This window comes from Emiliania huxleyi (genome assembly GCF_000372725.1).
Source record: "Emiliania huxleyi CCMP1516 chromosome Unknown EMIHUscaffold_14, whole genome shotgun sequence".
Classification (NCBI taxonomy): Eukaryota; Haptophyta; order Isochrysidales; family Noelaerhabdaceae; genus Emiliania; species Emiliania huxleyi.
In genome coordinates this window covers 577678-591278 of record NW_005201192.1, presented here as the reverse complement: position 1 = coordinate 591278, position 13601 = coordinate 577678, and the positions used below count along the sequence as shown (strand labels likewise).

At 65.7% G+C, this 13601-nt stretch overlaps 3 protein-coding genes across 3 annotated transcripts in view; 1 reads left to right on the top strand and 2 right to left on the bottom strand.

The window, feature by feature from the left end:
• Positions 1 to 1471, bottom strand: part of EMIHUDRAFT_433832 (hypothetical protein) — a 2768-nt gene extending 1297 nt beyond the window's left edge. The window contains exons 1-2 of the mRNA XM_005787822.1: positions 760 to 1471; positions 518 to 685 (exon numbers count right to left, since the gene is read on the bottom strand). Coding sequence (XP_005787879.1) covers positions 518 to 685; positions 760 to 1419 — 828 coding nt within the window. The 5' untranslated portion in view covers positions 1420 to 1471. The remainder of the gene's footprint in view (positions 1 to 517; positions 686 to 759) is intronic.
• A 2970-nt stretch (positions 1472 to 4441) lies between these two features.
• Positions 4442 to 9340, top strand: EMIHUDRAFT_462452 (hypothetical protein). The gene is made up of 3 exons (XM_005787821.1): positions 4442 to 4917; positions 5036 to 5457; positions 5544 to 9340. Exons 1-3 carry the CDS (start codon positions 4462 to 4464, stop codon positions 9097 to 9099), a joined length of 4434 nt encoding a protein of 1477 aa, XP_005787878.1. The 5' UTR covers positions 4442 to 4461; the 3' UTR covers positions 9100 to 9340.
• Positions 9341 to 10774: 1434 nt separating this feature from the next.
• Positions 10775 to 11779, bottom strand: EMIHUDRAFT_98474 (hypothetical protein; the record flags this gene model as incomplete). The annotated part of the gene is made up of 1 exon (XM_005787820.1): positions 10775 to 11779. One exon carries the CDS (start codon positions 11777 to 11779, stop codon positions 10775 to 10777), a length of 1005 nt encoding a protein of 334 aa, XP_005787877.1.
• Positions 11780 to 13601: the final 1822 nt, after the last annotated feature.

The window sequence follows — 13601 nt, the reverse complement described above, 5'->3', positions numbered from 1 at the left end:
GGACCTGGCCGCCGCCGCAGCTGCGAGCACCGCAGCTGCTGCCGCCGCCGCCGCTGCCGCCGCTGCCGCCGCTTCTTCCGAGCGGGCCGAGCCGGCCGAGTGCGCCACGCAAGGAGCAGCGCCTGCGGGTGGCGCCGCGCCCGCCCCGCCCCATTCGGCCGTCGAGGAGGCCGACGCCGGGGACGTGACGGCGCTGCTCGACGCGGCGGTTCGCCGCGCGCTGCTGAGCGAGGCAGAGGCGGACAGGCTGACGGACGCGATCGCGTCGGGCGCTCGTTCGGAGGAGGAGGTCGCCGCCGAGTGGGAGTGGGCGGCGAGGCTGGCGCTGCCAACTGGTGGCGCCGCAGTCGACCCCAGGCCCAGCAGCGAATGAGGCGAGAGAACGGCGAGGGCTTGACAACGCTTGTGGCTTGAGGCGCCCGCCAAAGGAGGCCGCAGCAACGCTTTGTGGGTAACGCACGCAACCTCACTGATATCCCATCCCACCCTGGTCGGAGGGGGAGGCGTGGCGTCGCGCCCACGGCACGCGACTGACAACGTCCTGGTGCTCTCGGCCGGCTGCGGCGCCGCCCTCAAAGAAGCGCTCCAGCGCGAAGGCGCGGATCACGCGGTCGGCGCACACGAGGACGAAAGACATGCCATCGCGCGACAGCGCGAGGGAGCGCAGCACCGGCCCACCCGCCACCTGCAGGACATGTCGTAGGACATGTCTCCGACCGTCCCCCCTCGAGCGCCCCGCCGCCCTCCCCGCCCCGCCGCCTGCATCTCCGCGAGGCGAGCACCGCTCAAATCGAGCAGAGTGACGAGCCCCTTGCCCGAGCCGATGAGGACGCGCTCGCCCGGCTTGTCGAAGCACGCCACCAGCGGCGGCGGCTGTCTCCGCGAGCCGCCCGAGCCGCCCGCCGCCCCCTCCCCTCCTCCGCCCGCAGGCTCGTCCGCAGGTGCGTCCGGCGACAGCAGCGCGAGGCTTCGAGGGCCGGCGGCCTCCCAAAAGACGAGGGAGACCTCGCGTGAGGCGACGACCGTGGACGAGGAGCAGGCGAGGCACACGTCGCGCCGCAGCGGGTGCGTGCTCGCCCCGGTGAACTCGAGGTTCTCGCGCGCCAGCAGCTGCACGACGCAGGCGCCGAGCACATCCCAGACAGCGAGCCGGCCGTCGGCGCCAGAGGAGAGGAGACGGCGCGAGGACTTGGTCCACGAGACCGAGGTGACGGGCGCCTCGTGCAGCTCCAGCGTGCGCGCCACGCCGTGCGTCTCAAAGTCCCACACGATGACGTGGCCGTTGTCGCAGCCGCCAGCGAGCATTGAGCCGCGCCGGTTGAAGGCGCACACGCTCACGGTGGACGGCACCTCGAGCTTCGCCTCGATCACCTCGGGCAGCTCGTTGTGCGAGAAGGGGTCGAGCAGGGCGAGGTTCATGTGTGTGCGTGTGTCCGCCAAAACCAGCACCGCCCAGTGTAGTGGGAGATGTTATGGCGCTCAGGCTGGTAGCCCCAGCCAGGGTTCGGGCGGGGTAAGTGTTCTCGAGGTTCTCGAGGTGGATATCCTTTGGCCGCGTTGGGTAGGTGTCCGCTGGTGAGTTCATTGGAGGGTCATAACAAACACGGTACAGGATCGAGGTGCACGCTGCTGAAGAATTTTCGGGGACATTACGTGACGAAGGATGGTGGAGATAGACACATGGGACAAACACCCTCCCAAAGACACAGGCTAAGTGAGTGAGTGCGTACTTGTCATTAAGAGTTGCGGTCCGAGGCTCGGCCCGCATTATCGGATGTGAGATTGTGCGGCTAATAGACGACGACGACGCGCGGCCTGGCCCTGGGCCTGGCGCCTGGGCCTCTAGTGTAGACTCGGCGCCCAGCGATCGGCGTCGGTCACTGAACACTGTGCAGTGAGCATGGTATGAATCAGCAGGATTGCGCGCGTGAACGGGGGTGTGGTGGTGGGTGGGTGGGTGGAGGGGGGGGGGCTTATGCCCGGGAACGGTATAGTCCATTGGCTCAGGGATGAGACAGGTCAGCCCGACCCCACGGGGGACGGGGCCCATGTACAGGAAGACGTCGATGGCGAGATCCCGGAAGCCGTAGCCAGGGGTGTGGTAGCTGTCGAGATCAACACTGACGCACCGCCGGCGGTCGATTTCTGATCGATCCCTCTGGAACCGGTTGATCCCCCCGCGTTGTCCCGGTGTCCGGCCTGTGCCTGCTGGGAGCTCCATCTCCATCAGATCCGTATTACGGCAATACCAAAATAACAAACCCAACACATGTGTGTGTGCGCGCGAGACGTGCAGACAGGGGTTGCCAGGTGTGAGAGGCTGAGAGCGAATGGCGCGGTTTTATCACGCCTCGGGCCTCCGCACGCGGCCAATGGCGAGTGTCAGAGTGTATACACAGAGAGAGAGAGATGGCAGATGCGCTGTGTGCATGTTTCGTTGTTCTTTCTATGCTTTCGCCTAGTGGGAGAGAGAGGGCTGAAGGGAGTGTGTATCGGTATGGGCATCCATGTTCGAGGTGCATGTGATGAAGAACGGTCTGAGCAGTGACTGCTCTGGACACGACCACACAGCCTGACACAGGGGAGTGGATAGCTACGATTCGCCGGGTCTATCAAAGTCTAATCCGCACCGGTACATTAACTGGTCTCAGTGACCAGCAGCGAGAAAGAAGACTGCCAAATCATCACGGACGCTGATCATCTCCACTCGGATCAGCGCTGCTTCCGGCTAGCTGATTGTGCAGCAGCAGCTATCCGCACCGCCAGTGCCCGTTGTATTGGTGGACCTGTCCTCACCACCAGACCCATCGTCAGATCTCGCCGTTGCCTGTTTAGGTGGGGGACTGGGAGTAGGCGGACCAGCGTCCAGGAGATTCACGGACACCGTCGTGTACGTGTGAGTGTCGCTTGAGGCGGGCATCTTCCGAGACGACCAGCGGGCATGTACGTCGGCAAAACTCGTCAGAGTGAGGCTGCAGTCATGGCCAGAGGCGCTCTAGGTGTGTGTGGTCAGGCCACACCCCCCTTCGACGAAGCCACGAGGATGCGGCGGATCGCCGACTGCTCGCTTGAGCCGCAAGATCCGTCCCGGGAAGCCTCCACCAAAAAGTAGCGGGCGCCGGAGGGCTGCCAGGTGCGGCCGCGCCGTTGGGCGCGGCCGCGCTCGCTGCGCTGGTCTCGACGCTGTCGATGGCGGTGTCGCTGCGCTCGCTGGCTTCGCCCGGGGCCGCGGCTCGTTGTTCCTCCTCGCTCGGCGGCATGCAGTTGGTCGCCCAATCCAATGGCAGTCAGCCTTTTACAGCGACCGAGAGCCAGCCGCGAAAACTCGCACGTCCGAGGCCCTGGATGTGAGAGCTCTGCCGACTGCACTCCAAGTGCTCCAAGTCCGCCCAGGGCTAGGGCTCTCTTGCCCGCAACCCGATCCCGATCATCTGGCCCTGGGTGAGCTTCTTAGCCCCCCGGCCCTGGATGTGAGGCTGACTGATGACTGCACTTGAGCGCTTGAGCACTTGATAGGGCCGATCCGCGCATGGTACGGGACCCCGACTGCACTTCAAGCAAGTGTCCAAGTCCGGTACCATCGCCGGCATCCCTGCTAGGGAGAGAACCGTGTCTGAGAATGTCATTCATCAAGAGAAGAGAGAGTCCGACCACTCCTCCTCCGACCAAGACCGTCATGCGGCTCCGGCTCTTCTCTACCTCGACGCGGCCATCTCGGCTAGGTTCCGACTCCGGCTTCGGCTGGTAGTCGACAAGCTGCCGAAAGAAAGAAAGAAAGAACACAGACAACCCAAGGGAGGGATGGGAGGACGACGCGCTGCCGAGCCCAAATCACTGTGTGTGCCACATTTCTTGTTGGCTTCTGAAAATCTCTCTCTCTTCATCAAGTGACTGGCTGACAAGCCAGAGGTCGATACTCTGCACGACCCATTACCTACCACATCATCACGCGCCAAGTGGGAGGGAAGTGGACGGGGCCCTGAGCCGACCTAGCCCTAAACGGGAATGGGGCGCCCAACACGTGCCCGGATTACTGTGCCTTCCACGGGTGCAGCCTTTCGGTTCGTGAAGGGTCGGTGCGAGTCGTGCTTTCCTCGATCCCCCGCCCTCCCCCGCCATCTCCGCCGCTTTGGCTCTACAGCCTTACTTACCACCGGGAGGCGGCGAGGCGAAATCAGACTCGGTCGAGAGACCCCAGATTGGCATCCATGCCTTTCTGGACAGGGTGGCCCGCCACAACGACCCCTGGAATTGCGACTCGCCGCTTTCCTCCCGCTGTGATCCTGTGTGAGCTCCGTGTCTTGTTTGCCAACAACATACCTAAACAACTGCCTGTTGGAGAGGGAGGCAGGCTGGCTCACCGGAAGAAAAAAAAGCGGCCACGTGACGCCGATTGGAAGGACGTCTGGTGAGCACTCGCCGCCGAAAGACGCCGACGAAGGCGGACTCGTGAGCACAGGAATGGGCGTCTTTGGCAAAAAGAGCACGCCCGCAGGCACCACGGCCGAGGATGCGGACTTCGCCAGCAAGGCTGCGTCGATGCGCGAGGCGCAGGACGCGCAGCAGCTCAAGACCTTTACGCGCTGGTGGAACAGCGTCTTGAAGCCTCGCGGCGTTAAGATCGAGGACCTGGTGGTGGAGGTCAGCCCTGGTGTCAACCCGATCATGCTGTACGAGGAGCTGTCGGGCACGCTTGTCAAAAAGTACAGCAAGAAGCCGCCGTCGCGCTTCCAGAAGCTGGAGAACCAAAACATCTTCCTCAAGGCGTTGAAGGAGAAGGGGATCCGGCTGGTCAACATTGGCGCCGAGGACCTCGTCGACTCCAACCGTACGCTCATCTGCGGCCTGACGTGGACGCTCATCCTCCGCTACGAGATCCAGAAGTACGGCGCGAACGAGTCGGAGCTGCTGCGCTGGGTGGCTGGCCGTAGACGCACACGTAGACGCCGGGTGCAACGAGGGTGCAGGGAGGGTGGTGTGGCGTGGTGGGAGGAGGAGGCGTTCGGTGACGCGCCCATTATCTGCATCGCCTCAGGTCAAGGCGTGCACGGCGGGCTACAAGGGCGTCAACATCACCACCTGGGGCGACTCCTTCAACGACGGCCTCGCCTTCTGCGCGCTGCTGCACAAGCACGACGAGAACGTGCTCAACTACGACAAGAACAGCGACCCGAAGAAGGCGCTCGGCAACCTCGACACGGCCTTCACCGCCGCTGAGAAGCGGTGGGACGTGCCACGCCTGCTCGAGCCCGAGGAGCTCGCGGGTCCCGACCCCACCGACGAGAAGTCCGTCATCACGTACGTCGCCAAGCTGCGGCAAGCCTTCCTCGACCGCGAGGCCGAGATGATGCGCAAGCTCAAGGAGGAGGAGGAGGCGCGCAAGAAGGCGGAGCGCGAGGCCCGCCAGGCGGCTCTCAAGAAGATGGTGCAGGACCTCAAGACGGGCGTCGATGACTGGTGCGCCCGCACCACGCCCGCCGCCCGCCGCCGCCCGCCGCCCGCCGCGGCGACTCGGGGACTCACGCCGCCGCCGCCGCTCGCAGGAACAAGTGGACCAAGGGCAAGGAGGGCGATTTCCGCAAGAAGGAGGGCGAGGCGCCCTCCTACCCCGAGGAGCGCTGCGAGAAGGAGCTCGAGGGGCTCAAGAAGTTCCGGACGGAGAAGGGCAAGGACGACAAGCCGCCAAAGGCGGAGGAGAAGGCGCGGCTCGCGGACCTGTACAACAAGGTGCGCGGCGAGATCATGGCGGACGCGATGGACGCGGCCAAGGAGGGGTACCAGCCCGTCTTCGACGAGGGCGAGATCGCGGACTGCGCGCCCGAGGTGCTGGGCGGCAAGTGGAAGGACATGGAGAAGGCCGAGCGCGACTTCGAGGACGCGCTCGGCCGGCGGCTCGCGGACCTCGACGCGGCCAAGCGGGCCAAGGAGACGGACGACCTGCTCAAGGGGCTCAAGGACAAGGCGGACGAGCTGATGGACTGGCTCAAGGGCAAGAAGGGCGACATGGACGGCGACGCGCGCAGCATCGGCGACGAGGACGACATCGCCAAGAAGCAGGCGAAGCTCGACAAGCTGCTCTCGGACGAGAAGCCGCCAAAGCTGGACGAGACGGGGGAGCTGGCCAAGGAGCTGCACGCCGTCGCCGACCGGCTCGCTGCCGAGGGGCGCGACCCGCCGCCCGACCTCGAGGGCAAGCTGCAGGGCGGCTGGAACGCCTTCGACGACGCCGCCGCCGCGCTGCAAAAGGCGCTCGACGACGCGCGCAAGAAGGCGGCGCGCGACAAGGCGATGGCCGAGACGGACAAGCTTCAGAAGGAGAACGAGGACGACGCGAACAAGTGGCTGGACAAGGTGAACGACAAGGCGAAGGACTTCGAGGACAAGGTCAAGTCCGGCGACCTCGGCAACACCAAGGAGGAGGCCGAGAAGAAGCTGGCCGACCTGCGCAGCCCGTTCCAGTCGGACACAAAGCCCGAGTGGGGCAAGGAGCGCGGAGGGATCGACGCCGGCCGGCGCGCGGTCGACGACCGGCGCAAGGACGAGGACCGCCCGCCCGCCGACTGGAAGCCGCCGGGCGACGACCTCGACAAGGGCTGGAAGCGGCTCGGCGACGCGGAGCGCGAGTACGAGAAGGCGCTGCTCGACAAGCTCGGCAAGCTCGACGCCGAGGAGCAGGAGCGGCTCAAGAAGGCGGCGCGCAAGGAGAAGGCGCTCGCCGACATCGCCGACGAGCTGCCGCCGCTCGTGCAGCGGCGCAAGGTCGAGAAGGACGCCGCCGCCGCCGCCGCCGAGGCGGCGCAGAAGGCCGCCGACATCGCCGACTGGGCCCAGAAGGAGACGGCCGCTCTCCAGGAGCAGCTCGCCGCGCTCGAGGGCGACAAGGTCTCGCCGGCGGAGCCGCCGCTGGCGGCGCTGGAGAAGTTCTGCAACGGCGACAAGACGGCCAAGCAGGGCGACCTCCTCGACGCGCGCGCGGCCGCGTGCGACGCCATTGCGACGCGCCAGCTGCAGCGCGCGGGCGCGGGCGGCCCCGCCGACGCCGCCATCGCCGAGTCGCTGCCCAAGGCGGAGGAGGCGTGGGCCGCGATGGAGGAGGCGGAGAGGCGGCTGAAGCACGCGCTCCAGGACAAGATCAAGCGCGCGCAGGGCGCCAACCTCGAGTGGGAGCGGCTCAAGCGCGGCTGCACGCGCGTCGCCGAGTGGCTGGCGGCCTCGACGCCGGAGCGGATGCGCTCCGAGCTCGGCGGCACCGAGGCGGAGGTCACGGCGCTGCTCGAGGAGGCGCGCGCCGTCTCGGCCGCGCTGGGGCTGCAGATCGCGTCGGTCGCCATCCTGACGCCGCTCGCCGAGCGCCTCTTCAAGGACGAGGAGTACGCCGAGCGCGCAAAGGCGGCCATCGGCACGGTCGATATGCTGCCCTCGCTGGCGGCGCCGATGGCCGAGCGGGTGGCGAGGCTGGAGGAGGAGCTCGAGCGGCAGCGCCGGCTCACGGCGGAGCGGCGCGCCTTCTCCGAGGCGACGGGCGCGCTCGAGGCTTCCATCGTCGAGGCGGAGGAGCTCGTCGGCTTCCCGGTCGACACAGTCGACACGGCGGAGATCATCAAAGCGCTGCGCGAAGTTGGCGACAAGCAGGAGTCGGACCTGCTGCCGGCGCCCGAGGCGGCCGAGCCTGACGCCATCAAGCGCGCCGAGGCGGCGTGCGCGACGTGGCGCCAGCTGTCCTCGATGATGCCCCCGCGCGCGGCCGCGTGCGAGGCGGCGCACCGCGCCGCGCTCGCCGCCGAGAAGCTGCAGTGCGACTACCGGGAGGCGGCGGAGGCGTTCCGCAAGTGGCACGCCGGCGCCGTCGCGCTGCTCACGATGCCGGCCGGCGACGACGCCCGCGCCGCCGATGACGTGCGCAAGGCGGCCGAGATTGCGATCGAGCAGCTCCCCGTCGGCGAGGCGCACCACCGCGCCGCAAAGGTTGCGAGCGACAAGATGGCGAGCTACTCCATCGCGCAGAACCCGTCGGTGCTCACGCTCGCCCAGATGTCCGCGGCGCTCACGCAGATGCGCTCGCTCCTCTCGCTGCTGCAAGGCGCCGCCAAGCTCGCCCCCGGCAACGCGACCCTCCCGACCAAGAAGATCGTCGCGGCGCTCGAGGACCTCGCCGAGGCGACGGGCGTCTCGCCCGCGTCGCTCGGCTCCGAGTTCGGCCTGCCCGACGAGCACGTCAAGTTCCTCGAGGACGAGATGGAGAAGAAGAACGGGGCGCTGCAGCCAACCTCCTTCGATCCCTTCCCCGCCGACCGCAGCGCGGTCCCGACGCTCTCGCTGCCGACCATCCCGCTCGACCTGCGCGCGCACGGCCTCGCGGTCATCGAGCACGTCAACAAGGCGCGCAAGGAGCCGGAGAACCACGCCGACACGCTCGAGGCGGCGCTCTCCGACGCCTACGAGGGCAACCACCTCACCTGCCCGCCGTCGTGGGGCGGCAAGAAGCTCGTCACCGCCGAGGGCGTCGGCGCGCTCCGCGACCTCCTCAAGGCGCTGCGCAAGGCGACGGGCAACCTGCCCACCCTCCGCCTCGTCGCGGCGCTCGACGACGCCGCGCAGCAGGCCGCCGAGGAGCTGGCCGCCGGGAAGTCGCCGACAGACCTTACCACGCGGCTCAGCTCGCGCGGCACCTTCTCGGGCTCCGCGGGCGAGGCTATCGTCTACGGCGTCCGGCAGCCCGAGCCTATCGCCGCGCAGCTCCTGCTCTCGGACGGCGACGCTCAGCGCCGCAACCGCAGCTTCCTGATGAACGGCGACCTTAAGGTGGCCGGCTTTGGCCTGGCCGACCACCCGCAGCACGGTTCGGTCTGCGTGATCGTCTGCACCTCGCTCTTCGCCACGCCGATCGACAAGCCCATGACGGTCGAGTGCCAGGGCGAGGCGAACGACGACTTCCAGCGCGTCCTCGACGCCATCCCGTCGGAGCAGGCGCGCGACATTGCGACCGACGCGCTCGTGGTGGGAAAGAAGGTCAAGCTCGATTACGTGCCCGGCTCCATCGACATCACTGTCTATGAGCGGGACGGCTCCGCGCGCACGTCCAGCCTCAAGTGGGCCTAGCCCCGCAGCCCCTCCTCCCCACTTGCCCCGCTCGTCACGCCGTGGCCCAGCCTCGGCGGGGCTCTGTGCAATAACACTTGGAAGTCGGCTTGCGCCGCGAGGCGTGATTTTCCGGCGTGAGAGGGACCCCGCGGTGTGCGTTTAGAGACGCACAACACGAGAGGTGCGCGGGGAGATCTGGTGTGCATGTTGTGTGTGCTGTGCGCGGATGGTTTATTAACTCTGCTGGCGTGCCTCACCACGCGTCCCTTCCGCGCGAGGGGACACACACACACACACACACACACACACACACACACACACACACACACACACACACACACACACACACACACACACACACACACACACTGGGACACACACGGGGCCGCCGCACGCAAGAGTGAGGCCCCCGCAGGACGAGCCTGCGGGGACGCGCCACTATCTTGAGCTCTTATATAGCACTGTGCCCTGTGCGTCGCGCGACCGAGAGAGGAGGTCGGGTGTGACGATCGTGTGTACGCCATAGGAGGTGTTTTCTCAATAACAAGGTCTGTGCATAAAGCCGTAACTATGTACACACTTGAAAAAAGTCACACACGGCGCAAGCCGCTGCACAGCTGTCTGAGTGCCGCCTGCGCTGGCGGCGCCGGAGTCTCACGACCCGTCGAGCGACGTGAAGCATGGCTCGCCGCCGCTGCTGCGTGCCTCGCTAGCGCCCAGTTGTACAGGCGGTCATCGCAGAGCGTCGCCGTCGCTGCCACCTTTGAGGCTCCCGTGGGCAACATTGCTGCGCGGCCGTGCAGCGTCGCTGCGGGCCGAGTCCTCGAAGGCAGACTCTCTGTCGGTGGCCGCGGCTGGCCAGCGAGCTGGCGGCACGCATTCGGAGCAAAGGGCGGCAGGCTTTGGAAACCTGAACGCGAGGAGACTGCCGCCAGGGCGGTATCCATGTGCTCATAGAGTCCAACGACGTCCATCGACGCGAGGCGGCTGATCGCCTCTTGCACCGCGCACTCGCCGCGCTCGGTTGGTAGCGGCTGCTGCAAGTTGGTCTGGTTGGTTCTTCGCGCAGGCACAGGCGCACTAGACTGGCGCCCGAGAATAACGTGAAGGCTTCGGTCGTTATGCGGGCGTCGGCCAAAGCGCCTCCAGTAGCTCAGCGCCTGCGCCCTCGGCTCCCGGAGTATGGTGAAGAGGGTGAAAGTGCACTGCGCAGCCTCGTAGAGGGCACGCACATGGGCCTGGGACGGAGCGAGCAGATCCCACAGGTGCCAGTTCTGCGAGTGAATCTCGATGACAAAGCGAGACGCGTTCAGCGGCGGGAGGCGATGGCGCGTGCGGCACTCATGCTTCGGTCCGGACAGGCCCGCCACGCCCTGCCAGTGCTCGCGCAGGATGCGCTGCTGATCGCAGCGGTCGGCCATCCGCCATGCACCAGCGTGGGCGGGGAAGTTGCACGTCTCATTGCTGCAGACGCCACCCTCGCAGCTGCGGAGGCGATTGCGAATCCATGTGCCGCCAGTCCTCTCGATGTGCAGGAATACGATGAGGCCGCAGGGCGGTGCTTTTGGCTGGCTGCGAGCGCACAGCCGCGCGTGGAAGGTGGGACTCTGATGTGTCATCGCAGCACAGCCATCGCAGTACTCCACCGGCGGGCACGTCCACGCGACGATAAAAAATGCTGCTTATTAGCGGCTCAAACTCCCCGAGGGGGTCGTTCTGCGCTCCTGCTCCGAGCTCGTCGCAGCTCGGCCGAGCGCAGCTCGGACAGAGCGGCGAACGTGGTCAGGCCGGTGGCCTTGGCAACCGTTGCCGTCCAGACTCTCTGGACTTCCTTCACGGCCCACGCGGGCACTTGCTCTGCGCCCTGGCCAGAGATGCCACCGTCGGCGCGAACCTTCCCCGCCAAGGCGACCGGGACGACGCCCCGACGGCGCCAGAGAGAAGGGGCGAGCAGCGCGTCGTCGTTGAAGCGCCCGCGGTCCGCTCGCATCGCAGCATGCGACGTCATTTTGGCGACCAGGGCGACCAGGGCGACGTCCGCCTCGCAGCCCATGAAGGCGGCGACGCGCCGGATTGCCGCCGGTTTGTGCTGCACCACCTCATCAAAGAGCAGGAAGAGGACGTCCGGGTCGTGTCTGTGCTCCCACCATTCTATGAGGTCGGCGCAGTACGAGCGCAGGTATCGCCCATGTCCGTGGATGAAGACGCGACAGAAAGTCGACAGCGAAACGTCGTCGCCGGGCGTGAGACCGGAGAGCGGCAGCATAAAGTGGAAGGAGGAGAGCATCACGTCGACTGGATCTCGCCAGCACGTGATTTTCCTGCAAGGCCCACACCGACGCACCTTGCCCCACCCGCCGTGAGTTTTGAACACGCGCGGCTCGGCATCATGCGGCGCCCTCCAAGGGGGGCAGTGCTCCCGGTAGAGCCGCACCGGCAGGTCGATCCATGGCGTGTCTGTGATCTGGCTCCTCCCGGCTACTCGCGTGCCCTTTGTGCGCACGAGGTGGCAGATTTCGAGCAGGATAGTTGAGCCGCTCTTCGGAGGCGTGGCGACCACGACATCGTCAGGCTGCGCACAGAAAGCGGCCAGCAGCGCCGCATTGCCGTTGCGCGAGCCTTCTTCTTCCGCGGCGGCAGGTGCCTGCGACTTGCCTGAGCAGCAAGCTGCCGGACACCTCCCGATGCAGAAAGGCATGGTGCAGTGGCTAAGAGATTTGGATCGCCGCGGGCTGGCGACGACAACGTCGCCAGTGTCGCCAGGTGATCGCCCGGGCGCAGCAGACGGAGGACGTCCGTCCGGCACAGAGTGTTCACAGTGGCCGCCCCTTGTTACTCGTCGTACTTTTAGCTTAATGAAAAAAAGGGAGAGGCAGTAGGATGGTTGGGTTGAGTTGTTGTTGGTTGGGAAAATTGTCGCGTAAGCGAGCGGTGGCAGTCTTCTGATAAATGCAGTATGGAAGATACAAAGAGACGGAGGAGCAACGATCGGCGAAGGGACGGCTGCTGCGCAAAGTGATCAGTTCTAATGAATGTACCGGGGCCCAACGGATAGATGAATCCGGGGCACCCTCCGCTCGAATCCCTGGCCGGGGGTTCGAGGTGGCCCCCACCCTGGGGCCTCCCATCAAAGGGACTGCGGCAGAAGACGCCCAATCTTGCACAAGTGCAAGAACCATACGTCCGTCGGGATGGGGGGGAGAGATTGATTTGCTTGGCGTGGGTCGAAGGAGGGGAGAGGGTATCCTTCAAAGCCGGGGCTGGCATCGGGACGACCGGCAGCTACTTAGGACGTAATAGTTGTTGAGTAATAGCCGGCCCCGACGCCGTCGCACACCGCCTCCGCTGCCGCGCGCATCATGGACAAATTCAAGGACTTTTTCAAAGGCCTGCAGGAAAATGCCAGCAAATTGTTCGGAGGCAAGGACGTGACCGCCATGAAAGATGATTTGATGCGGGGCAACATTCCGGGCACTGAGGATCTGAAGGAAGCGTTTACGAGCGGCGACTACAGTGGCGCGTTCTCGAGCGCGCAGCAGTTTTTGGGGGACGCGGGGACGATCCTCACCGAGAACTTTGGCGACATGTCCGACATACAGAAGGCAGTTGCCGACGTGGCGAGCAAGCTGGACCTGGACATGCCGGAACTGTCCCTGGGCGAGCTGGAGAAGCAGGTCAGGAGCATCGACGTCGGGGATCCAGAGAAGTGGAAAGAAGATGTGCTCAAAGCTTTCGAGGAGAATGACATCAATGTCAGCGTGCTCGAAGGCCTGGACCCATCGGAGCTGATGAAGACCGTCTCCGATGGGTTTGCCCTCGAGGATATTAAAGAAAACATCCTGAAGTCGCTCGGCGACGAGGATCTCGTCGCCACCCTCAAGTCCAGGGACGTCGACGGGGTCGTGGACAAGCTCAAGGAGCTGGCGGCGAGTGGCAGCTTCCCAGAGATAAGCGTCGAAAACCTCCCGGACCTGACCGGGGCGCTTGCGAAGCTGCCGAAAGTGGCAACGTCGATCCTCTCCGACAATGACATCGACGTCTCGAAGGGGCTTGACGCGATCCCCTCATCGATGGAGAGGGGCATCGGCGTCATGTCAGATGATCAGATCGCCGACAAGTTTGACGATATCGATTACATGCTTGGCGACGTGCGCCGCACTCCGCGCGCGCCGCACACGCGCCGCCACCCGCTCACGACCACGCCCCCCCACCCCACCCCTCACAGTGGGACATCGAAAACGTCAAGTGGGGCCGCAAGCTGGCAAAGGACTGCGACGCCAAGTTTGGAGAGAACGGCAAGATGTGCGCCCGTCGGATCTCAGGTGCCAAAGACGCCGGCATCTCGTGCCTGAAGAACATGGCGCCCAACGCGCAGCAGTGCATCCAGGGCTTCTGCGGCGGCAAGTCATCCGAGCGTGGTCTGTCGACCGTCAATACCACCTCGCGGGGGGATTTCGACTTCAGCGCCATGGCTGCAGGGGCTGCGACGGACGCGGTGACTACTGCAACGGACGTGGTGA

Excerpts from the sequence above, each read along its gene's own strand:
- EMIHUDRAFT_462452 (XM_005787821.1), top strand. The coding sequence starts at position 4,462 with ATGGGCGTCTTTGGCAAAAAGAGCACGCCCGCAGGCACCACGGCCGAG. Across the intron at positions 4,918-5,035 it reads AGTCGGAGCTGCTGCGCTGG|GTCAAGGCGTGCACGGCGGG; the intron begins GTGGCTGGCCGT and ends GCATCGCCTCAG. Across the intron at positions 5,458-5,543 it reads AAGACGGGCGTCGATGACTG|GAACAAGTGGACCAAGGGCA; the intron begins GTGCGCCCGCAC and ends CGCCGCTCGCAG.